The 18,539-nt window shown below is 50.3% G+C and overlaps 2 protein-coding genes and 1 long non-coding RNA gene across 3 annotated transcripts; 2 read left to right on the top strand and 1 right to left on the bottom strand.

Moving 5' to 3' along the window:
• Positions 1-2,115: 2,115 nt before the first annotated feature.
• On the top strand, positions 2,116-13,776 carry yes1 (YES proto-oncogene 1, Src family tyrosine kinase). Its single transcript, XM_052087152.1, has 12 exons — positions 2,116-2,653; positions 6,430-6,729; positions 7,184-7,283; positions 7,433-7,531; positions 7,765-7,868; positions 7,992-8,141; positions 8,281-8,436; positions 9,155-9,334; positions 9,524-9,600; positions 10,713-10,866; positions 10,944-11,075; positions 12,152-13,776. Exons 2-12 carry the CDS (start codon positions 6,438-6,440, stop codon positions 12,358-12,360), a joined length of 1,653 nt encoding a protein of 550 aa, XP_051943112.1. The 5' UTR covers positions 2,116-2,653; positions 6,430-6,437; the 3' UTR covers positions 12,361-13,776.
• clul1 (clusterin-like 1 (retinal)) lies at positions 13,302-17,916 on the bottom strand. The gene is made up of 9 exons (XM_052087153.1): positions 17,809-17,916; positions 17,217-17,353; positions 16,328-16,476; positions 16,042-16,212; positions 15,349-15,772; positions 15,148-15,258; positions 14,880-15,079; positions 14,021-14,196; positions 13,302-13,936 (listed from the first exon to the last, which is right to left on the bottom strand). Exons 2-9 carry the CDS (start codon positions 17,311-17,313, stop codon positions 13,918-13,920), a joined length of 1,347 nt encoding a protein of 448 aa, XP_051943113.1. The 5' UTR covers positions 17,314-17,353; positions 17,809-17,916; the 3' UTR covers positions 13,302-13,917.
• On the top strand, positions 16,382-18,409 carry LOC127615829 (uncharacterized). The gene is made up of 3 exons (XR_007966966.1): positions 16,382-16,523; positions 17,022-17,110; positions 17,752-18,409. It is a non-coding gene; the product is annotated as an uncharacterized LOC127615829 (long non-coding RNA).
• Positions 18,410-18,539: the final 130 nt, after the last annotated feature.

Below are 18,539 nucleotides of genomic sequence, written 5' to 3'. Positions count from 1 at the left end.
TATTTGTTTTAACAATCACCATCCTCAACACCTAGCACGTCCATGTCTGTTTTTTTTAACTATAATTGCATTTTAGTATGCAAGTCAATTCAAAAGAGCATTTCTTCAGACTTATTTTCACCAACTTGTGTATTTTGTTTTTACTATTGTATTTCAGGTAACATTCTTTTTTGCGTCCATGCTGAACTCACACTTTGTCGCATTTTCATTGAAACGTTGCGCTTTTTTTCCATTTTTCATTCTGTACTCGTGCACCATCATAGACCACATGACGTCATCATCCTTAGCAGCGGCATCACCACCAGTAAATCCAATTAAGTGTTTTATCTCCAGTGGGTAGAAGTGCTTCCCAGTTTTGTGTGGGACTAAAAGCTGCCCCACTGGCCCCAAATAATCACCATTTCCCAGGAGAGTCATTTCTCTTGAATTTCTTGGAATTTACACTCACCTTTCCCAACAATACTGATAATGGCCCCCAACGCAAGTCTATGAGGCCCTGTGGGTGTGGGTGAAAGGGTGAAGAAGAGGGAGGGGGCGGGGGGGGGGGGGTTTCAGGCGTTCATCCATTCGCCCGCTCCAATCGTAATCAGATCGGAGCGGGCCTTTGACGCACGGTTCCTTTTGAGAGAAACCCTCAATCCACTTGTGTGAATCATCCCAACAAAGCAATCGGCGCGTCAGAAACGACGCCAAATCCCCTTCCGACCAGAGAAAGGCCGTTATGAAATACTAATTCACTCAAAGCCTACAAAGTGTATTTGAATGAGAAGCCTCTTTGTTATACTACTGTATGCTGAATCCCACTCAGGAATGGAACAACTGCACTTTGCGCAGCAATTACGTCATTACGTGCAGTCTGACGCAACGTGACGACGAAAGACCGTCACGAACCGGGTGCAAATATCCCGTCCGACCCATCACCACCACCCAACTTGGCCACGGATTGCAACGAGAAGTGACCGCCCACGCTCACAATCGAGGAATGAGTACACGGCACCACCACCAGGACAAAAGGGGAATGAATGACTATCTATCTATCTATCTATCTATCTATCTATCTATCTATCTATCTATCTATCTATCTATCTATCTATCTATCTATCTATCTATCTATCTATCTATCTGTCTGTCTGTCTGTCTGTCTGACTGACTGACTGACTGACTGACTGACTGATTGACAGACAGACAGACAGACAGACAGACAGACAGTCATTAAAAAGTCCACACACACCGAATCACAGGTTTTGTGTTGTGCGAAAAAAGAGGCCAAAACAAATCATTTAAAACATCCATTGATCCACCCATATTCTCATCTGCTTCTCGTCACGAGGGTCGCGGGCGTGTCAGGGGACACCCTGAACTGCTTGCCAGCCAATTTGCCAGCGCTCACATAGACAAACAACCATTCGTGCTCACCTAGGCGCAATTTAGGGTGTTCCATTCGCCTGCCATGCATGTTTTTAGAATGTGGGAGGAAACCGGAGTACCCGGAGAAAACCCACACAGGCACAGGGAGAAAATGCAAACACCCCACAGGAAAGCCGGACCAGGAATCTAATCAAATCCACTATACTGGGGGGGAGGGGGGGGATGAATGGATACATCCCTCCCAAAAGAGCTTTCTGTATAGCTACAGTTGAGCTCATAAATTGATATTCCCCGCGGGTTTGGAATTTTATGAGCACAACTCTATCGATCTATCGATCGATGTATCTTTCTAGTGTTGTACAGAGGGACGATGTCATTTTTTAAATGATTTTATTTCAGAGTGAATAAATCACGAAATGATGGTTATGATGAATTTATTTAACAATTTCTTTGAAGGGAGAACGGAACGGTTTGTATTTTTGCACCAAACCGAACTCTTCATACCTCTAGGGAGCGCCAGATGATTGGAAATCGAGTGTTCGGCCAAGACAGCGCCCTCACCCACTCGATGCCAAAAAAGAGAGACCAAAAACGTCACGCCATAACGCGCGTGTTCACATTGACAAAGTACAGTTCCTAAATGATACAATCCGATGTCTACTTTCAAATATTGAACGACTTTAGCGTTTGCACATGTCGGCCATATTTGACGCAAGGGAGTTTCGATCATGAGACGTTTACGTTTATGTGTTGGGGGAGGGGCGATGAACTTAAGATCATGTCCCTCACTCTCTGCAAGTGTTAAAATGTAAGGTAGTTTAGAGTTTGTGCTATTAAGAGGCGGGATATTGTCTCGTTGATAAAAGTGCGTGGTCATTCTGCTTTAGACGGAGTACGAATCTGAGTAGCATAATGTACGAGTTTGAAAGTGAGTACGTGAACGCCTCGCGATTCCCTCTCTGGCCCGGGTGGCTACTAGCCGGGCTATTGTCGCGCTGGTACAATTCGCCAAACCTCGGACGTTTCGCCGGCTTTTCTCGTTTTTTGACGCAAACCAGTCGACGCCAAGTGACCTTCTTCGCTTCCCTTTTTCAAGGACTACCGCGGGGGTCCTCGCAGACGACTTGGCCCCGGGGGAGTTAGTCGTCAGCATGGGACGTCCAACTAAGATTTGATTGTGCGTGCGTGTTTGTCCCCTCCAATTTGGGACGTGAACGGAATAAAGCGGACGAAAACAAGACGCATGTAGCCGGATTACGACGCTGCTGAGGTCGCTTGGAAAGAGGTAAGCGACGAGCCCTCAAAGTGGGGAAGTCTCATTTTGAAGTGTGTGTAGGGGGGAGCGAGGCCTGATAGTACCGTAGTTTTTTTTGTGTGTGTGTGTTGCCCGACGCACCAAAAGTTGTGGATCGTGTCATTTTCCTCATTTGTGTGTGTTTGAGGGTTGACGCCGGTGCTGAAACTTGTTGGATTTCTAAATTCCCACAAACCCGGCAAGGACGAGTTCACGTTGTTGAAATTGTGAATTACCCAAAGCGGCAAATTCGATGTTTCTTGCTTTCGGTTTACATTGACTTTCGTGCCTCACCCTTTCTCATCTGTTGCAAACCTTTTCCCAGATCGATCGTCGTCAACAAAGCCCATATTTGGAGTGCTTTGGTTGCAATTGTTTATGCATGCAAAGTAGCCAAGTAGCACTGTTGTTGTAAGGGGGCGAGCATGTGTTACGACCACTCTTCCTGTGTTTGGACACTCCAGTTCCGTGGTAATCCTCCTCCATGTTAATCCCTCCGTGTGTATCCACTGTGATGGCTTGCCATGTGCCGCGCACGCGCACGCGCACCACCAAAACCACACAGCTGGACTGCGTAAGTAGGTGAGGAGGACGAACGGGTGCCACCGGCCCAGTGTCATGGACTTAAACAGGAGGGGTGAAGGATCCTCGGATCAACAGTGCTGCCGTGGAATGCAACTCCAAGGCTGGATTTCCACACTACGGGTGCTTCCCATCGAATGGCTATATCCCATCTAGTTCCATGCGCTCTTAAAGTCGCATCTATTGAATAGAGTTACCGTATGTTTACATTGACAGAGCACATGAAATGAGCACCCAATTGCACAAAAAAAACCCCACACGTGTCAAATAATAGGAATAACTGACCTCACTTCCCCATTGATTTGCATGAGGACAATTGTGTGTTTATATCGCAGCCGGTAAAACAAAAGACACATTTTTGCAAGCTTTACCTCAACGTACAGTTCCCGAAAGCCACATTAACGCTATGTTCCAGGCAGCCTCATTTCAGGTCACTGTGGATAAAACAGGATGGTCACAAATGTGTGTGTGTGTAACATTAACATTGGGCTTAAGAATTGTCACGTGTGCACACCGATGAAGAGTGTGGCTCCATCCCAAAGTGGCAACAAGGGGATGCTTTGCTGCGTTTATGGCGCAAAGATGCCTGTGCAGGTGGCCTCATTGATGTGAATGGGACTCGGAAGGATGTCCCCTCAGCTAGCCCCCCACCCCAGCCCCCCAAACTGCCCGCCACCGCTTTCCCGGTTGATCGGCAGTCAAAGCGCCTCCGAGCACGTGCCGGGGCGATGACCGAGTTACGCTTCAGTGATGCTCTGGTAGCCGCCGCGCCCGTGTCCAACCGAGGATGTCGTCCTGGATTTCGGGCACGTGCTTTATCTTCCGATGAAAGATGGCCGTTGAGCCGGTGCTGTTTATACGGGTGGTGTAACCGTATGGGACGTAAATGAAAAGACGGGACACGACGGCGAATGAGCAAATAAGGAGCACGTCCACATTTGACGGGACGGTTGGCAAATGAAGTAGCGGTAGTTTATTGACGGCGGCGTGAGGCCCTTTCACCTTCTGCCGCTCAACGAATATTGACGCAAACGAGGCTTGCGAGTGCTGAAGATTTTGGCCTCCTAATCCAGTTAACGTTTGGCTGCGCATTTACAGTCTGTCAATGGCACTGTTCAAAGGTCGGCGGGCTGCTCCCAGTTTCCCCCGACTGGCATCTTATCTGCTCGCTCGTAAGAGGCTGCGGGTGTGAAACCCGTCCTCGCGCCATCCCGAGTGCTTTGCTGGTGCGAGCGGACCTAATGGTCTGCCAGTATTTCTTTTTGGAATACGGCATCCCGTAATACTGATCACTGCCTGAGTTTTTGGATTTGCGACGCCGGCGTCATTTTTGGACCGTCCTTCTTTTGCATTTGTCACTCTGAACTTGTCACGAAGTCCCTTGTCTCCCGAATATTCTCTGTGAATGGAGGCAACGGTGTGCTGTGCGTGCTGATCAAGTGTCTTTTTGTTTTGTTTTTTTTGTCTTGGCCGCTAAAACAAAAGCTTCCCTCCTGCCGCTTTTCCTGCGGGAAGACGGCAGTGCCACGGTAAAAAGGCGCTTAGCGCCGCTACCGCCCTCACCGGCTCCTCAAATCCAGCGTTTGAACATCTTTACTTGCTGTAATTCCACTTGGGTCAGACGCGTGATGTCTCCAATTTGCCGTCTTAAATTGGACTTGTTTGACACGGCAGAGTTTAGAGAAGGGGCCCGAAATATGCTAAGCGGTGTGTTAGACCCCATAGCTTGCCCCCATAAGCACCCATCGTTTCCCCCTTTTTCTTTTTTTCGACGTCATTTCTTTGTTGGATGTCAGAGTCTGCACCCTCGTTGGCATTTGTATGACTCATTGTTAGCATGTGGATGAGTTGGCCAAGTGAGCATGCTGTGCACGCGCCATTTCGGACAAAAGATGAGCGCTGCGGTGGATTGGTGGGGAATAGGGACTGGCATATCGTGACAAACATTTCGATTGGCCTTTCATGCAACCTGTACCCTGAAAACATCATCGGCTGGCCATTGTCCTGAAAGGGTTCAAATGGAGTTCTTAACATTTACATTTTCGTGCCATCTTAATGAAGTGCTTCTTCTTATCTGATTGATTGATTTGAAAGCAAAACCAAAAGGCCTTAAACAAGACTGTAAGAAAGGACGCGTTAGCGATGAATCAAGCCAACTCGTGTGCAAACAATGCTCTCATTTACACAACAAACCTTATGATCCACTCAAACGGTCCCCCCCCCTCCCCCAATTGCGACGTCTGAAATTTGCTGCCAGCGTATTTAATCAGCTGCTCCTTGACATCTGGAAGGCGTCGGCAAACTTCTTTGCCGCCGTGCGGCTTTCAATTCTGCATTCCCGAGGGCCCCGGATTTGCGTTTCATCTCGGATCTTGGAGTCCCGAATCATCTCGATAAACTTAGAAGTAAAGGAGCCAAACGCGTTCCGTTTGATTCTTCGTTTTTTTCCTCCAACTTTAATCTGGTGGGGCAAGCCGTCATACGTGCTTGCTAACGGCACGCAATGAACTAGCTAAGCTGTACTTTGCCAATCTGCTTGATTCTTCAGTCTTTCTGTATAATATCTGTCAGGGTTGTTCCTGCGTTCAGAATGACGTGGCGGCAAATCTTATGCCCCCCCCCCCCCAGACGGATTGATATCGTTCAACACGGCGTAAAGCCCGAGCCGCACTCAAGCCGTGGTGAAATGGGCTCGCTGAAGAGGATGCCGTCGGCACGACACCAGCACACTTGAAGTGTGCTCGTGGGAAGGGGGAGGAGGAGGATGACCTCATTTGCGTGCGCTCCTTGAAGTTCCGATAAGATAAATGCCGGCGTCTCGTCTATCAACGAGGAGAGGGGCCATCCAGTGCCCCCGCCCCGCTTGTCTTAAATCTGTGTCAGTGAAACGGCCACGGGCTGGAAGGATTTTGTTTCCGCCTCGGATGACTGCGCCGCCTTTTGTTTGGGCCGTGACGGGAGGTTGTTGCAGGGCCCGTGGCCAGCCCTCCTTTTGACACCACTCGGGCCTCACCGTGCTGCGTACGTTTCCTCCTGGCTCAAAGGGGAGGCACTTCGCTACATTGACTAAAACAAAAGACTAACTCAAGATGTAATCTCGTCTCATACTTTGCCAACGATATCGCTAACATGGCAATACAGCGCATGGGTTTCAGCCCCGCTCGACTGACTTTGTTCCCCCGCAGGCTCGACGATGGGTTGCGTCCGGAGCAAAGAGGACAAAGGCCCGGCGCCCAAGTACCGTCCGGATAACGCCAACAAGGCTGCGGCCAACGCCCACCCGGGCCACCCGGGCCACTACGGCCCCGAGCCCACGCTGATGGGCCACTCGCCGGCGCCAAAGACGCTCAACAGCGGCTACAGCAGTCACGCCTCGGCGCTCACCCCGTTTGGCGGCGCCTCGTCCGCTATGACGCCTTTTGGCGGCGCCTCCGCCTCCTTCGCGGCGGTGGCCGTGAGCGGTCCCTTCCCGGGTGTTGTCGCAGGTCAGTTCACACATCGCCTTCTTCAACGAGGCGCTCCTTTAAAATGATACGAGTGTCACGAGCCGGCGTGAGCCGATCACAGCTGCCCGGGCGACGGTTGGGGCTACCGCCCTGGGCCGCTTTGACAAACACCCATTCACACTCGCCTTCACGCCAACGGCCGAAGGTATATGCGTCATTTCTTGACTGTTGTGAAATAGTTTATGTTATCCCTTATCCCTTTGTCCGCCAAACGACGGCAAGTGCCAAAATGGCGGCTGGATTTTGCCGCTTCATTCACATTCTGTAAAAGAATTAATTCAACTTGAGAGGAGCGGCAACCGATGGAAGGCTTTGCTTTTGACGCAATCTTTTGACCTGACTTGCCCTTCACCGAAATGGAGCAAGCGCGTAAGCGGGGCGGTGCCGTTTGTTGCTAGTAACGCGCCCGCGTCGCTCTTCATCTGGCCTTCAGGTGGCGTCACGTTCTTCGTGGCGCTGTATGATTACGAAGCCAGGACGTCAGACGATTTGTCCTTCACCAAAGGCGACCGCTTCCAAATCATCAACAACACGTGAGTGGCTGTCCGGACATCCGCTCTTGAGGCCGAAATGCGTTTGGCCTCCCACCCTGCGCCCTTGAATAGGACAGAGTGACGCATTTGCGATTGGACGCGCTGGTTTGCGTTGAAAATGCCACTGAAGGCTTCTCCTCTCCCTCTAGCGAAGGTGACTGGTGGGAGGCTCGTTCCATCAACACGGGACACAAGGGTTACATCCCCAGCAACTACGTGGCCCCCGCCGACTCCATACAGGCCGAAGAGTGAGGACTCCTTTCTTTCCGTCCGCTCCTGCGCTCTCAGAAATGCTTGTCCGCGGTCGCGCCGGGACGGCCCGTCGCGTACTCGTGCGCGGGCTAAACAATAGTGGCCTGTGTTGAGAGTTGCCGGCAAACCTGAAATATTGTGCGCGTGTGTGCGTAAAATGGCATGCGCTCTTGTAATGACACATTTGAAGAGATGAAATCATATCAGCACACCAGTGTTCTTTCAACAGATGGTATTTTGGCAAAATGGGCCGAAAAGACGCCGAGCGCCTTTTATTAGTTCCGGGCAACCAGAGAGGCGCTTTCTTGGCACGAGAGAGTGAGACGACCAAAGGTAAAAAAAAAAATTTTTAAAAAGGGAGACTTTTCATGTTGACAGATCTTCATTTTGAGGAATTCTTGCACCGCACGTTGACTGTTGACATTCTGTGATTATTTTTTATTTTTGTTGTCGAAGGCGCCTACTCTCTGTCCATCCGCGACTGGGACGAAGTCAAGGGAGACAACGTGAAACACTACAAAATCCGAAAGCTTGACAGCGGCGGCTATTACATCACCACTCGGGCTCAGTTCGAGACGCTCCAGAAGCTGGTCAAGCACTACACAGGTGCCGGCGGCCGGCGCTCTCGACGACGCCAGCGCTCCCTCTCTTACTCTAGTCACACTCCAACGCGGCGTTTGTTTTATTCGGCCGCCGCCCTCTTCACGACATTTATTGTCCGCCTTGCGTGCTTGGGCCTTTGCAGAACACGCCGACGGTTTGTGCTACAGGCTGACGACGGTGTGTCCCACGGTCAAGCCGCAGACTCAGGGACTGGCCAAGGATGCCTGGGAGATCCCCCGCGAGTCCCTGCGACTGGAAGTCAAACTGGGCCAGGGCTGCTTCGGAGAGGTCTGGATGGGTAAGACGGCTGGCGCGGCCTGACGTTCGCCTCGTGCGAACACGAGCCCAAATGAAGCATCCGCTCGCTAGCTGGTGTACATTGAACGGGGACGAAGGCTTACGGGACCGGCAAATCTTTGGCGTCGCGGAGCCAGCCTATTTTTGGGCCGCGGTCCGTTGGCGGCGAAAGGCGCACGCGTGCGCGCTAACGGCGGGTTGTCCTCCCACGCTCGACTTTGCCGGCGCGCATCCTCCTCGCTCCCTCCCTCCCTCCCTCGTTTGCAAGCCTCGACCCGCAAGCGCGCAATCCCAGGAATTCCTGCGCCGCCGGCTTCTGTCTCCCTTCTTTTTTCTGCTTGCGCCGCCGCCCCTGCTCATTATTCTCTCGGTGTCTTCACTTCTTTGTAATTGCACATTTGTGACCTCCGTTCCTCTGTGTTCTCGCCACCTTGCGCTCATTATTATCCTTGGCCTACTTTGTCCTTTGGCTCGTTACCGCGCCATTCATTGACGGAGGTGGGCCCTCCCCCGAGCCGGCTCATTGTACGTAAGCGGGGCGTGAGTAAGTGGCTCTCCGCCGGGAAGTGCGACTGGCCAACTTTGCCTGCGTACTCGACCCGCATGCCATGCAGGATGGACCGATGCGGAGCCATGTCGAATGCGCGAGACGCTCTCGTGGTGTTGATGATCTCTGAGCCGACGCCCAACACCCCACCCGCCCCCTCCCTTTGATTCAGGCACATGGAACGGTACCACCAAGGTGGCTATCAAGACCCTGAAGCCGGGCACCATGTCCCCGGAGGCCTTCCTGCAGGAGGCCCAGATCATGAAGAAGCTGCGACACGACAAGCTGGTGCCCCTCTATGCCGTGGTGTCCGAAGAGCCCATCTACATCGTCACCGAGTTCATGGGCAAAGGTGGGTCCCCAAGCAAGCGAGGCAAACCCGCCGGACGCCGTTAGCTTAGCGACTCCAGCCGACGGCCTGACGCATACTCTCTCCGGCCTCCCCGCGCCTGCGGGGCTTTTCTCCGGGAACTCCACTTTCCCCCCCGCCTTCCAAAAACACGCGTGGCAGCCTGATCGAACGCTCTGAATTGTCTTCCAGGGAGTCTGCTGGACTTCTTGAAGGAGGGAGACGGCAAATACCTCAAGCTGCCCCAGCTCGTGGACATGGCCGCGCAGGTAGGACGCAAAGACGGGCCTCTGCTTGCTCAACTGCAAAGGAATACGTGTGAAAAGAAAGCGCGTGAGTCAGCTCGACTCAAGTGCCGCGCGGGTTGTCATATTGATTTTGATATCCGTTTGACATCGCCCGCAGAGCCGAAGCGCTCCTCGTCAAGAGAGCCGCTTAAGTCTCGCAATGCCACCTTCGCGTGCTACGATGTGCTCTCACTTTGCCCCGCTGCGCTCCTCCCCCACTCGACCAGGTGAAGAAAAAAAAAAAGAAAGAAAGAGAAGAACAGGAAGGCGCCTGCGGTCGGCTACGAAGGGGGTTGGCAGACAAAAGATGTTTTGAATTATTAGGAAATGAACGAGCCTGCATGAACTTGATGAGCACTATCTGGCATCTGTGGCCAACCCTCGCCATGACGCAACGGCTCAAAGCTGCGAAAAATTCACGATTGCTAATTGCGTGCAGATCTCCTAAAATGGCCGTCAAACAATGAGAATGGAGAAAATGAGAATGCCTTATCATAAGACCATACGATCTCCTTTATTTGTCCCACACTGGGGACATTTACAGCCTCCAGCAGCAAGAATGTGGGTCGAAAGAAGAAAAAACAAACACACGCCGTTCAATGAAGTGCAATAGAAATACAAAATGGATCAATCGCAGTGCTGTTTACAATTGTTTTTCACATCATTGAATTATTATTCATGAACAGGTGTTACTTTATTCAGTCGTTGAATAATTACATGACAACAAACAAAGCACCTTCATACGAGATTCATCAGTAGTATTGGCGAGCATACTAGTTTGTCTACACACGAGCAGAAATTGTGCTTGTGACATCACACAAAAACGTTGACACTTGACACCGGGGCTCCGGGGCTCCTCCTTTGATGTGGGCCGTACAGAGACAGAGACAGTCCGCGAAAAGCGTATCTCTGTCGAAGCTAGTCCGTAGCGTTAAAAAAAAAAAAAACTGTATGGCACCTTGCTGTCTCGATTTGATTTTCACACTCGTCTGAAGTCCTCCCGTGCGATACGCCGAGCCCTTTTTTTGGGGCAGTTCAAATGACAACTTGCAGCGGCTCGCACCCACATTGTGGGCTCGGTTTTCCCTCCGCAGATTGCGGACGGCATGGCCTTCATCGAGCGGATGAACTACATCCACAGGGACCTGCGAGCCGCCAACATCCTGGTCGCTGACAACCTGGTGTGCAAGATCGCCGACTTCGGCCTGGCCCGGCTCATCGAGGACAACGAGTACACGGCCAGGCAAGGTGCGCTGTCCCGCCGCCTCGCGATGAGCCGCCATTCCCGACCGGCTTTGCGCTTTCTGACTTCCCGCTCGTTCCAGGCGCTAAATTCCCCATCAAGTGGACGGCGCCGGAAGCGGCTCTCTACGGCCGCTTTACCATCAAGTCGGACGTGTGGTCCTTTGGTATACTGCTGACTGAACTGGTCACCAAAGGCAGAGTGCCCTATCCGGGTGAGCCTCCAGACACGCACACGCAATTCATCTCAATAGATATTTGGAAGAAATCTTTTGCATTAGAAATATCATTTTCTGCTTAAGCGGGGTCCAAAAAAAATATCTATACCAAGCTATGGTAAAAAACTATTTTTTTTCTAACATAGTTGTATTTATATTCAAATTGCATCAAATCTCATCTAAATATGTCTGTTAAAAAAGCATGTTGAATGATTTAAAAATCTAAATCATTTCTAATGACTTAATTCGCTGGTTTTATATCATTTTTTTGTAGCTATTGTAATCACTATATTTAGTTTTTATACTTTGTGTTTAATTGTACACAAAGTATAAAATACGCTTGGGCGCTATTTCTCCGTTCAATTAGTTTGTGTGGAGCCTTTTTTTGTGCTCCCCTTCAGAGTAAACTGATCTTTTGAAATCTGGCACCCCGATGAATTTCAAGACTTGCCGCGCGTTCCTCTGATCGCCGTCCTGTTGAAAATGAGGACCGGACCGCAGCTTTGAATGATCACAGAGCCGCCATATGGCCGAGCTGACCGCCATCTGGCTCTCGTGGCCTTCCCGGATCCGCAGCCAAAAAGCCTTGGTTGTAATTAATTCAGCTACATCTGGAGGCTCTTCTTTTCCTTTCTTGCGTCGTGTTGACACAGCTGCGTGGAAACCTATGATTTTTTTTTCCTTTTTTGTATATATATACACACTCGGAAAGCTGCCGATTTGCATTTTGATGCCGCCGCCATTGTGTTGTCTCATTCCGGCTTCCCTGGTGTGTGAGATAAATGAGGACCCCCTTGCCCCCACGCCCTCCCACAGAGTCATGTGCTCTGGCTCCTAACCTCTCACTGAGTCTCCTCCTGGCAAAGCATTCATGTCACATGGCAGGGTTTCCCCGTCTTTGGGAAGAAATCTTTCCTCTTCTTTTTTTTTATAATATAGAACAGGAAGAGGACACATTGCATGCAGCAGATTATGAAACAAACCCTCGATCTGAATTCCAAATAGTGCTTTCCCTTCAAGCGGGCCAAGACTTGATGACATCCCGTGAACCCCGGCGGTGTTGTGGTTTGCAGGGATGGTGAACCGCGAGGTGCTGGAGCAGGTGGAGCGCGGCTATCGCATGCCCTGTCCCCAGGGCTGCCCCGACTCGCTGCACGAAATGATGCGCCATTGCTGGAAGAAGGAGCCCGACGAGAGGCCCACCTTTGAGTACATCCAGTCCTTCCTGGAGGACTACTTCACCGCCACGGAGCCCCAATACCAGCCGGGGGACAACCTGTAGACTCGCCAGGTCTCACCTGGGTACAAAACAGACTGGCCGCGACAACTGTGATCAATACCGGAGTCGTTAGTCCTCATTTTACATTGATGTCTGTCCTTGCAAGATGCAATGACGATTTGTCGTGTTTTTTTCAACACAATGACTCTTTCTCACAACTTTTTTCCCTTTTTAAAAATGTTATTTTTCAAAAATAATTCTTTGATATTGGGGAGTCGCCATGTCTTTTAGATGTACAGTAGTTTGTTTCGAATGACTGTAGGCTGGCACGCTTTGTTTAAATTTTATTGCGGATGATGCAGATGGGGCTTGATGCAAGTACAGTATGTACAGTATGTGCAGGGGAAAAAAGTCTTTTAGCAAGTGTGAAAAGATGGATGAAGGACGGGTTTCTTTTCAATTGTAGTGCTTCTTTGACACGCTTTCTCGCAGTCGTTTTAATCATGCCCAAGTGCAAAAAAAACATTTCAGTTTTTTATCTTTAACTGAGATATAATGCCAGCACAAAGAAACATATTTTCCATGTGTTTATGCTGGGAATTTCTTTCTCACCTTGAGGTTTATTTTCTGTTAAATACTCTATTTCCTTCTCTTTTTTGAAACATTCATTGGGTTATTTTGAACATGACCAAATGCAAAAAAAAATGTTAGATGTGCAGGTGAGGAATACTAAACAAATTGTTTTGTTTTAAATATTCCATGACCAAGGAGTTTATTTTTGTTGTATTTCAGCGAATATTGCCATCATTGAGGCATCTGAATCATGCTGAAGACATTCACGTCTTTCAAATGATCACTGTCGCAGTCGTTCTTTTGCTGCCTTTCACGTTAGTGAGTTATTTGAATCACGTCCCAGTGAAAAATGAATGTCTACACGTGTTTTTTTTCTTCATCTGAGATGGGCATTGTCTGTGACCATGGCGTTTATTGTTTCAAAATATCTGCATAACAGTGACAGTTTTGCAATGGGAGAGTTGCACAATACCATATAAGGTCTGATACGGTACGAATGTCATCACTTGTATGTCTAAGCTAAAAAAAATGTCCGTGAATCAGTGACAGTATATTTGACAGGCTTTACACACCAGACTTGAGTACTAAAAAAAATCACTGCTCTGCTTAGTATGGTTTTGTTCATTTTCATGCCACAAAATATCGGCGTTAACAATGTCGAGTTTGTGTTTCGCTTCCCTCAACCTTTCATTTTCCAAACGTCGGTCCAGAGGTGCACGATGACAACGGTTCGGACGAAGATGTGAACTTTTTCATTGTTTTCAATTCAATTTGTTTGTATGCTCGGCTGCGGAGAACCTAAGATGTGATTGTTCTGAAAGCTAGGACTTGAACTAGAGAAGGAGAAAAATAATGCTAACTAATAGAATTTTTGTACAGAAAAAAATCAATAAAAGTTGAATTAGATTTTGCCGTGCTGTCGTTTCTACTAGTAAACCTCAAAATGTACCATTTAGATGTCATGGAAATGGAATCTTGTGTCCCCCCCTCCCCCAACAGCTAAGCTGTTGACATTCTGCATCTCTCCGGACCTCTGTTGTGGGTTGTTTACTCATCCTCCTGGTACCTGTTAAGCGTGCAACAACACGAACGTAAGTCGCTACGTCTTGATCAAGCGCCACTAAATATTCCAATGTGTCACAGCCATTACCTGATCATCTCCTTGTACCTTTCCAGAGCCTCCTGGGCCACGTACCGGATGAAGGCCGGGTCGTGCACGTTCAGCTCCCCCGGCACGGAGAAGACCAACGAGGGAGAGTTGAGGACGTTTCCCTCCACTTGGGTCTCCCCCTCTGATCTGTTCTTGTCTTGGCTCTTTGGCACCACCTGCCGGCCAGAAAGGAACACTGCAGGTGCTGTACACACCGGACACGATTAGGAACCCCGATGGCTTCCGGTTGAACCATTTTTGATGTCATTTTTTCGGTGGCGTTTTTCGTCTGGCGTTTGATCTGAAGACCGGCAACGAGGTCAAGTGAGACCTGAGTTTCCTTAAGTCAGGGGTGGCCAGATGAGAACCAGAAAATATTATGGCGGGCCGGATCAAAAGGGGTGAACTCAATTCGACATCATATCAATTGGATTTCTTTATTTAAAAAGCAGTATTTTGCATTTTGGGGCACGTTTTTCAGACTTTAAGAGTACATTATTCCATCGTATCGAACGGGATTCGCTTGACTTGGCGCTACTGCGGGCTTCCGTACGGTCTCCCCCCTTCCTTCAAGTAACTGCGCCACCTGGCGTTGAAATGCCTGTCATTGCAGGTCCAAATGAAATGAATGCAGTCATTGACATCGAACCTTAATTGCGTACCAACCTTCGGCGGGCCGGATTAAAAAGACCAACGGGCCGGATTTGGCCCACGGGCCGTGGTTTGCCCACCGACGCCTTATGTGCCTCGATGGGCCCCTTCGCTTCTACCTTCCATCGATGCATTTCTTTTCCTCGATAAAGGAATTGTCAGCGGAGCCGATGTTGGACGCCAACATATTTGCGTTTCCTCATCTCACCCTGGTGATGCGGAAGACGTTTTGAGCGTCCGCCCGCGCCACCCAGCCCAACTCTGCGGCCATGTCGCTCAGCCAGCCCAGCGTCTCGTCGGCGTGGAGCCGCACGATGGACAGGACCTCGTCGTACTGCTCCCTGGACACGGCCAGCAGTTGCCACACCCGCCGCAGCTCCGCGTGCAGCTCGCTCACGCCGGGACATTCTGCCGAGAGCGGACATCGGTTGGCACCGCCATGGATGCGCGGGTGGGCGTCGGCGTCGGCGCGTTACCTGTTCCCAATGGCCCTTGGCAAGCTTCGCACCGGTTCTGCAGCCGCCAACACTCGGACGACTGTTTGCGCAGGTCTCGGCACAACCTGCCGTTCTGCGGGAGGGTTTTCTCTGCAATCCGACGCGAGGATGGACGTTAACTGCGGACCTGACGACCGTTCCTCCGTCATCAAGAAAAGTACAAGCGAATTTGACACTCGCCTGGGTCTTTGGGCCCCCGCTGCGCTGCGCGGAGGCCATCAAACGCCCCCGTCACCACCGCCCCAAACTCCTCCACCACGCTGCGGCCAAAGTCGAAGAAAGAGTCCAGCACCTCCTCCAGGCCCACGCCCCGCAGGAAGCCCGAGTCGCGGGCCGGGTCGTCGGGGGCCGGCGCGGGGCTCGGCGCGCTCAGGAGAGCCACGCGGACCGCCCGGTCCAGTCCGTCGCCCATCCTGGAGGCCAGGGCCGCGCTGCGGTTCACCAGCAACCCGACCTTGCGGCTCAGGCGGGCGAAGGCGTCCTGGATGCGGACCGCTTCGGCATCGGGGCCGTCCGGCTCCTGGTTCGCCAGGATGTCGTCCGCTTCCACGGCCGCTTCGCTGAAGCTGAAGCGTCTCGACACGCGACGGAAGAAGTTCTCAACCTGGTTTGGGAGAGGAAGACCACAAATTGTGGGCATTTTTGCAATTTCAAGGTCTTTCGATGGTGAATTTGAACCCTACTTGTCTTGAACCGATCAATGGCATTTTAGTTCATTTCAATGGAAAAAGGTGATTTGGGCTACAAATGACACAGATTTTTTTTTTTTAGGGAATTACGTAGACCACCATGTATGTTGGGTATCTAAAAATCCCTCCAGAGTGAGTAAGGTAAGGAATGAATGACCGATTGTGAAGACGAGGCTTGTCCTACTTTGGTCTGGAAGGTGGCAAAACCCCTGCGGCAGGTGTTGGTGAAAAAGGTTTTACAGGCGTCCTCCAAACACGGCCTGCACTCGTCCCACTGCGACCGCAAGGAGGCCCCGCACCGCTCCTCGGCCTCCCGCAGCTTTTCCGTCACGTCCTGGGCCAGTCGCGCCGCTCCCTGGTGGAAGAGAGGAACAACCGCATCGCGCCGTCGAGCGAAACCACTTCTTGATCTTTGCCGGCAACGTGTTGAGAGTAATGCCAGGAGAATGAAAGCCATGTACTGCGTGCACCTTTTTCTTCTCGCCGCTGTGGTGCAGAGACTCCATGAGGTGCTCGTGCTTGAGCTGGTTTCTCCACATGGCCTCCCTCATCTGCCCCACGCCGTACAAGGCGCGCTTCACCTCCTCGCCCACCACCGTCTCTCCGGCCTTGGACAACTCTGACGAGACACGACCCGAAAAGTCTGCTTTTGATGGGGTGAGTCCCGTTGATCCGGCCGTGCTCTTCTTCCCCTTTTCCGTCCGGTGATTGACTTTTGACTAGCTTGTAACTTTTAATTGCCCGTCTACCTGTTCTACGTGAAATGAAACAACCAAGTAGTGACTTAACATTGGAGTGACTTTTTTTCGGGTCACCGTTTGACCCATTGAATGCTTCGGCTCGTGAGCGCGGAACGGAGATGTGACGATCAACTCAACAGGCGTCAGCGGTTCACAAAATGCCAAGAAAGAGAGGTGTCGAGCTGTTCTAGGCCCCTCCCAGTTCAAGTTTACTGTCAAGCTCAACATAAATCCAAGAGAATTACACTCACAACCCCATGGCTTTGCCTTGGGTCCGCTAGCGCAGTGCTAATGCTAAACGTAATCTACTGTATGTGTCGGCGCTAGAATAAATCTTTCAGGAACAGGCCGGGTGCAGCAACACATGTAAACGGACAATGGAACAGTAATTGGTCTTCTTTGCGCTTTGGCTAGAACAACTAAGATGGCCGTACTGATGAACTAAGAGGCGTTTACGCCAAAACCTTCCCGTCCTGGGGTTGACGTTCCCCGTTTTCATGTCAAAGCCAAAAGGTAAGCAGAGCTGCATCAAATTTTGGTCGGATGCTCCAACTTACATTCACTAACGGCTTGAGCTTCTGAAAATCGGCACATTCTCGAGCGGGTGTAAAAACGTCACCTTTTAAAGCGACCTCTGTGGCGTTTCCGGCCTCCGAGGCGCCGCTGACAAGCGGGCCCAAGGACGCCAGCGCAAGCAGACTGAGCGCAACCTGCATTTTGCTGCTTTAATGCTCCCCTGAGGAAGGAGCAACAAGTCTGGAAAAGACACACACACACACACACACATCAGCATCGTCCGGCTATTTTGATACAGAGAGCTAATAGGATTTGATTTTGTGAACAAATTCCAACACTTGAGGGCGCTCATGTGTGGGGATTAAAAAGAAAAAAAGAAAAAAAATCGGAATCAACAGATCACTCAAACATTTCCAGCATTTATGATGTTTAATCAATTCGATTTCATTGTATTTACACAAGAATTGCTCTGCAATCATTAAAGCATCTCCTCAACTTCATATAGAAGCATTGACAGCGCAAGTATTCATGTACACTTTGACTTCTTCTTCTTTTTCGCTTATTACACGATCAATTGAACGTACCGAATGACTTCAAAGGTTTTGATGATTAATACGCCATTTTGTGGATTGCCCCAGCAGCCTCATTGAAAGCAATGGCAACACAACACAGGTTGGAGGAAAAAGATGCCTTACCGCCCTGAAGATCCACTGATGGCGTACGACACTTTGCGTGGCCGCTTTGCTTGCGGTGTCGGCTTTCTTTGTGCTCTTTCCACTCAGAGCGTGATTCGGGATCCTATTAGCGACTTTGCGTCACGTCCGCGCCCGATAATCCCGCATTCAACACGTCGCCGGCCGCCGCCAGGCACCTCTTTGCTCTCCACACTTAAGTTTCGGCACACACCGAGACGAGACGACGGCATGTCGGGCGAGAGCGCAAAACTCATCCCAGTATAACGGCGGGCGGGCCTTCCTCAAACCCATTCCCAGAAAGTTGAAAGCGCACAAGTGTGATTTTGTGCTTGTGTGTTTTTTCAATGGTGGCTCATGGAACCAATGCTGGTCAAAAAGGGCCTTTGGAGTTCTTTGCGCTGCCCCTTTTGGTGTGCCCGCCTTGGCCACCTGGAGGCAATACAAGACAGACAGATGGCTACGCCATTCATTGAGACATCTCCACTCCTCTGGGCTCATCGGTACGCCACTAATATGAGTTGTTCTTCGCAGAGCATAAAGAATATGTGACTGTGAGTATTGTTACAGTATATGCACGGTTTGTTTTCAGGACGTAAGCGAGATGCATTAAGATTATGACGTGCGCGCAGTGTAATGATCAGCATTTCGCAAGAACTCCATATTTCGTATCCATTTTTTTATGCTTATATTTTATTTGGATTTGATACTTTATCTTTTCTTGTAACTCACAT

The sequence above is a fragment of the Hippocampus zosterae genome, chromosome 15 (genome assembly GCF_025434085.1).
Source record: "Hippocampus zosterae strain Florida chromosome 15, ASM2543408v3, whole genome shotgun sequence".
Lineage (NCBI taxonomy): Eukaryota > Metazoa > Chordata > Actinopteri > Syngnathiformes > Syngnathidae > Hippocampus > Hippocampus zosterae.
Note: the sequence above shows the minus strand (reverse complement) of the source record. Positions and strands in the feature narration are given on the sequence as shown.